Genomic DNA, 6,813 nt, shown 5'->3' with positions numbered 1-6,813 from the left:
CCCTTGATTGGGCGGCCTGTAGTAGACACCACCCACGAGGTTCCCTTTGTTGCAGCAGTCTCCGATTCTTACCCATAACCTTTCAGCCTGCTCATGGCTATTGAGACAGCTCTTCGCACTCTATCCATTTCTTGACATAGAGACCAACGCTGAATAGCCTGTAGCCATCGATAGCTGCACTCCAGTCACGGGATTCATCCCATCAAGTTTCAGTAATGGCAACCAGGTTGTAGTTTTCTAGCAGCGTCATGGCTTCCAACTCCTCCTGTTCGTTGCCCATGCTGTATGCGTTGGTGGAGAGGCACTTCAGCTGGGCTGTCGACCATGTCACCCTCTTAGAGGAATCTCCTTTAGTTCTTTTGAGGTCTTTTTCTGGTGCAACAGGCTGAGGGGCCTCGCTAGCACCCTGTCCCTGACTAGCACCCTGTCTCACCTTGATGTGTCATCCCACAGCTTGTCATGGGTGAGCCTGATATTATCCCCCTCTCCCTTTGAGTCTAATTTAAAGCCCTGTCAATGAGCCCTGCTAGCTTGTGAGCAAAGACCCTCTTCCCACTTTGAGAAAGGCGAATCTCATCGCATGACAGCAAGCCAGGTGCCGTGTAGGCCATACCATTATCAAAAAAAGATGAAATTGTGGCGGTGGCACCAGTCACCAAGCAATGCATTAATAAATAGACTGTGCCCATCTGTTCCTCCCTATGTCACTGCCCACAACTGGAAGGAGGGAGGTAACAGTAACCTGTGCCCCAGATTCCCTTACCAACTGTCCCAAGGCCCTGAAGTCTCTTTTGATCCCCCTTGGACTATGACTTTTCATCCTATGCAAAGTTTAATCTTGCGCTGCTGTCCACTCCAGTCCAAAAAGCCTAGGAAGAGTTCTACCTTTTTGAATGTTACTGCTGCAGAATAAAATAATTTTATAAATGTTCCTTTAACAGGAAAATTCTTACTGAGGCACATCATTATCAACTACCTGAATAGTTCTTGATTCAAAAGAATGCTTTTTAAATTGTAATTATTTTAAATAGGAAGAAACAAACTGCGTAGTTGGTTCCTGATTATGAACATTGGGGAAATCTTTTAAAAGCAGCTCAGCACTTCAGTGAGTGCCCTACTTACTGTGTGAGCATTAAGGATTCAGCCTCTTGTGCCTTGAAGGGCATGAGTAAAATTCCATGTTTGAAGTTGGAGGATCAGAGAATTAAAAAAAAGATAATTGGCTTCAATTATGGGCTCTGTGGATAAACTATAGGATTCTTTTGTATGAATGTATGTATTAAGAATGTTTTGCTGCATACTGTGAGCTCTGGAAGAACGCTTTTCAAAAGAAAGCCAATAGGTGCTATTCATTGCCTAAATAGTTCTGACCAGTTCATGGAGAGCTTTGAGACCCAATTCTTCTCAAGTTCAGTATGAAGACTTACAATCTCTTATACTTAAGGAAGTAATCATAAGTTATTTAAGAGTTTAAAGGTGCAGTGTGCAATGGGTATCTTCACCTGTCCTATGTTTAGAAGAACAATGATTAGAAATTAGATAAAGATAGGACTGAGATTTCTGGGTATGTAGAAGGCATAAAAAGCTGTAGACAAGAGAGGATTATTTCAGTTTTTCTCTGGAATTCTGATCAGTTCTTTCCAGTCCTTAAGTTATACTGATCATGATTGCAGAAAGGTAGCTGGAGTGTATGCTTGTGCTGAAAATACGATGGCAGTTGATATTTTACTTCCTTTAAACTTAGAATTGAGTCTGTTAATTTGCAGCAAACATTTCACTGCTGCGTGATTGTTTCTTTTTGACAGCATCTTGGTGCAGTACCCCCTGAAAGCGGAGACTTCCATGAAATGGTATGCCAAGCCTGCATGAATCACTGCCATTTCCTGTGGGCCTATGCGTCGCAATTAGCAGGTAAACAAAATTGAGGGATCTGAGCCAGTATTTTTGTTAGCATGTATTTCTCATACTGGGTTGGTTAATGACTGTTTAAGTGGTTGGAGAAATGATATTCATTGTATTGGACAATTGCCTTCAGCAGTGGAACATGCAGGGCTACAGTAACTGTTCTGTGAAAAAAAAAAAATGCAGTTCTTGTTCCTAAATCTTAATTCTGTGGTGCTCACTCATTTATTTTGTCAAAGACGTGCTAGCACATAGATGGATGAAGACTTAATACTTGCCTCAAGTAACTTAATTTCTAAACTGGATCAAAAAACTGAAGAGCAGGAACTCTCTGAGTTCCTGAAAAAAAAAACTGAACTACAGGAAACAGTGAGGCAAACAGCTGAGGCTCTGAGCAGCACAGAGTGAATGATAGAGTGACCTGAAATGAATGTGTAAAACCTTAATCTGAGTAGAGCTGGGGCTGTGTTCAGGACACACATTCCCTGCAGTCACAGCAGGCCTCTGTCTGCTATGTGGTCTCTGTGGGATCAGAAGGGTACATGACTTGTTTTCTGGGGAAAGAGCTGATTTCACATAGTCTGCTAAATGTTGCTTGTACAACTGGTGATTGATCTCTTACGTGACAGAAATTTCAGTGGTAATTTTAAGGATTGCAAGCTGGCCTACCTGGAGTTCTCTTCCTTCTAATGTAAATACAGTACAGAATGGGGTTTTTTTGTTTGTTTTTGGTTTTCTTCCTTCTAGCCCCGTGTGTCACAGGGGGGTTAGAACTTGAGCTGACATCAAGAGAGAAGAACTTGGTTTAAATAAGGAAGGTGTGAGTGTAGTTAATGTCATGGAGTTTTTGGTGTGTGTGTCTGGAGGGAATGAAGAACTCTGATACAAAGTCAAAATCGTACGCAACAGCTACTGAACCTGCCGTAGCTATCAAGGGGTGCCAAGAAGGACAAGCATCTTAGTACAGAACTATCTGAAATGGTGATACCCTTTCCCTTTCCTAGGGCTTAGATTTTGGGAAGCAGAATATTTTAGAATAGGTGTATGAGAGGTGAAGAACACTACGGTGAAAGAGAGCGCGGTTTCTTGGTATACCTCGGGCACTGTGTCTTTGGACAGCTGTAAGATACACCCAGGACCCTGCAGTGTACAAGGTGATATCATTCTCTTTGATGCTGCACTGTAAAGCAGAGAGGACATCGGTGGTAGCCTGTACATTGTCTGGCACGGTATTTTCCCTTACGTGGGTATGTATCTTCCAGTTCCTGCTTTGACCAAAGTGAGCTCCCTTGAAGATGAAGGGATTATCCTGAAGGTTGAGGAAAGTGAAGAGCAAAAAAAAGAGATAAAAAAAGAAAGTGGAATGGAACACCAGGAAACGAAGGAGGAAAAGCAGATGGAGCAGTTTAATGAACCGTCTACTAGCTCTGGATCTGCTTGTCCAGAGGTAAAATGGACCTTGTTTTCTCTCCTATACATCTTCATACTGATGATAGGTGAACTAAAGCCCACCTCTCTCTGCAGAGGTTCAGTGAAGAGGTAAATGCTTTAAGTCTGTTTCCATGTGATTCTTCAGTCACTGACACTTCAAACATGCGGTCTCTGTGGAGCACAGCGAAGGCTGTGGAACCTGATTTTAGAAGTGGGTGATAAGGGTGTAGCGTCTGTTTGCAGATAGGTTAGATCCATCCCTTCTTGTCAGCCACCCGGCCTTGGCACTGAGGTAACTTCTGAGTTTGTTCTAATACAGGGGTATTGTGCATTGTAGCTGCATTTGCACGATAGTCCAGCTCTGATTTCTTAACCATTTATGATTATTGCAGTAAATTTCTACAGAAATGGCCAGTGGAAGCTGCTAAATCCACGTCAGAATCCTCATGTGGATGAAATGATAGTATAAGTTGTTTATAAAAATAAATATGTCTGCGACAAAAGAAAAGTCTTGTGTAAGGAAAAATGACATGCTGGAAAGAACAGTGCATATTTGAAGTGACGTTACAGAACACTCTCATTTTAATTCAGGTGGTTACTAAGAGTGAGGAGCCAGTCTGCAAACTGAAAGAACTCCAAAGCAAGGAATTTTTAAAAAAAGATACTGCCACCTTTTGGCCGTCGAACTGGAGAAGCAAATTATGCACCTGTGAAGACTGTTTGGTATGTATTCTCTCTTCATCACCATCATTGACATGGGGGAGACAGAGAGGAGCTCCCAGAGAATCTTTGAGGAGAAGCTTGTGGGTAAAATCTGCGTAAATGTTGTTACTCTGCATATAAACACCTAAAAACCGCTCCACCTCACATAAAGAAACACAGTGAATCCTTTGGAATTAACACATCACGAAGGAGCTGCTAAACATTTGTATTTTCTTTGCTGCTTGAATCTAGTATTGCTTTGGAAGTCATTACGGGGAGATGTCTGAAATGCTGGATACAAAGTTTACATTATTATTATTTTTATTATTGTTATTTGTGATTCTGAACACAAAAAGGATTGGGAGAGACCACCTCCATATGAGAAGTTTTGTCATGTAAAAGTAAAATTTGCTTTATTCTCCAGAAAATGTATTCGGAGCTTGAAGTCCAGTTCCTGACAGATGAATGCGACACTGTCTTGGCTTATGAAAATAAAGGTACCAGTGACCAAGAGACAGAGAGGAGAGATCCTTTAATGGACACCCTTAACAGCATGAACAGAGTCCAGCAAGTGGAACTCATCTGTGGTAAATACAACTTCATTTTCAGAATCTGCCTTAACACCTTAACAGTTTCCCCTAAGAGATGAGTATCAGGTCTTGTGGTGTGGTATCAAACTATTTTTGAAGTAACATGTAGAAGCTTGTACTTACTTTGGAGCAGTTTGTCCTCTCTGGCCCATTATTACAAACTTTAACTTATGTCAAGGAACTAGATTGTGTGGGAACTTCTCCCTTATTTTAACACCTTCGTTACTGTATTGATAAGTAAGTAATTGTAATGTGAAGATTTAAACATTAATTTATGCTTCTGCTGTCTGGATTATTTGTCTTGGCCTGTTCAGTTGTTTGGCAATCTCCTATTACCTGGGGGAGTGCCAGCGGGTGCGGAGCTGGGCTGTGGGGTGCTCCCTGGCAGCTCTGCTGCAGAGCACATTGGCAAGGCAGCCTTGATTATTTTGTAACTGGAGCTGCATTTCCCTCTTCTGAGCGAGGGCTGTGCACTCCGGTGAGGACACTTGCCCAATCCTAAGTTACAGGCTATGACTTCCTACCACTACCCCGTGTGCTGCTGTAGGGGGAGGCTGGGGGGCAGGGCAGTCTTTTAATTAATTGTACTAATTCGCTGACTGAACTTGTATATGTTTCTCTGAAGATCACCTGAACAGATACTCAGACTGCAGAGGCTAGTCTGATAAATTACCAGTCTTCTCATGTTTACTTGGACTTACCTTTCTTACTGTTACTTATAATCCAGTTCAAACCTAGATTTGTCTCAAGTAAAGATAACGAATGACAAGAGTAAGTAGAACAAGTTGTCTTCTTGAGCCAGCGTTAAAATAAAGCTGGGTATCTTCTTGGTTTTTTTTTTGTTTTCTTTCCCTTGCCTTCGCTTCTCCATACAGAATACAATGATTTAAAGACAGAACTGACTGACTATCTCAGGAGATTTGCAGATGAGGGAACGGTAAGGCAAAACTCGCCGAATTTGCTTGCCAGAAAATGTGTTTTAAAATCCTGTTGAGGGGTGGGTGCTGAATGCGATGATGCTATGTTACAATATTTTTTTCCTGTCTCTTGGATTTGCTGGTACCACAGTAGAAATTTGCAATTCCAATGGAATTTCTGAGTTGCCTTTCCTCAATGACATTGTTCAGAGATAACAAGGACCTTACAGAAATCTGTCTATGAAGTACTGAGAGCACTTGTTAAATTTAAATTAAACTTCTGTTGCTCTGAGGAAAAATAGTCAGGAAAAGCAGCTCTTAGCTTTTATGTTTTTTCTTAGATTGAATTTAAACCCGTAGAAGAATAAAGACTGAGTAAATATTGGCAACCAGTCTCATCAGTTGTTTTCCTGGAGGAATTTGCATGCTATTATTAAGCAACACATGCATTTTGTTGGCTTTTTGGCTAAATTGCCATTCTTAGTTACATTGTAATGAGTCTGAAGCCAGCTAGTGAAAATCTTGCTTTGTGTTCCTTTTTCTGATGACAAAAGCGAGTGGTCAAACCCATTAAAAATACCACCAGGAGCTCGTTTCTCTGTTTTTTATTCTCTCATAACAGAATTTGGGCATCAGTCATCTCTTTTGGGTACAACAGGAAAGCTGTTCTGCTAGCTGTATTGGAGAGGGTTCAGGATACTTGCTGTTCTGTGCTTTGTGGGGTGCATGCAAGGGAAAAAAAAAAAAAGGATCATTTAATTGTTGTGTTGTGCCACAACTTGGGTTTCGTATTGCTTCCCCCAGGTGGTTAAAAGAGAAGACATTCAGCACTTCTTTGAAGAATTTCAGTCACGGAAAAGACGACGGACTAACAGGATGCAGTACTACTGTAGTTAGACTGAGAGAACTGGGAAAACAAAACAGTACTCACTGACAAACAGAAGAGGCATCTTCAGTATTTGGCTTCTCATCAAAATCCAACTGTCCAAGAAAGGTCTCCATTTTGTCTCATACTTCTTTTATTTGTAGCAACTAAAATGTGTTCTTAACAGGAACATTGCATTTATAGGGACTGCAGTACTGATCGACTTTGCGTTCCTGCGAAAGCTGGCCTTGCCTCAAGGGAGAGGGTGGCTTGGTAAAAGAACAGTGTGCCACTTTGATTCCCTGCAGCCTCTCACCTGATTTACGGTTAGTGCCTGTAGCCGTACGCTGTACTAAACCGGCGTGGGCTCTGCCCGCCCTCCCTGCTGTACGGCACAGGCAGGATG

At 41.8% G+C, this 6,813-nt stretch overlaps 1 protein-coding gene across 1 annotated transcript; it reads left to right on the top strand.

Moving 5' to 3' along the window:
* Positions 1-1,805: 1,805 nt before the first annotated feature.
* Positions 1,806-6,607, top strand: UBR7 (ubiquitin protein ligase E3 component n-recognin 7 (putative); the record flags this gene model as incomplete). The annotated part of the gene is made up of 6 exons (XM_010296870.1): positions 1,806-1,911; positions 3,165-3,349; positions 3,925-4,056; positions 4,460-4,622; positions 5,501-5,562; positions 6,347-6,607. Coding segments are annotated over 6 exons (741 nt in total), but the record flags the coding sequence as incomplete, so codon positions are not given.
* Positions 6,608-6,813: the final 206 nt, after the last annotated feature.

The sequence above is a fragment of the Phaethon lepturus genome, unplaced genomic scaffold (assembly GCF_000687285.1).
Source record: "Phaethon lepturus isolate BGI_N335 unplaced genomic scaffold, ASM68728v1 scaffold21321, whole genome shotgun sequence".
Classification (NCBI taxonomy): Eukaryota; Metazoa; Chordata; class Aves; order Phaethontiformes; family Phaethontidae; genus Phaethon; species Phaethon lepturus.
Note: the sequence above shows the minus strand (reverse complement) of the source record. Positions and strands in the feature narration are given on the sequence as shown.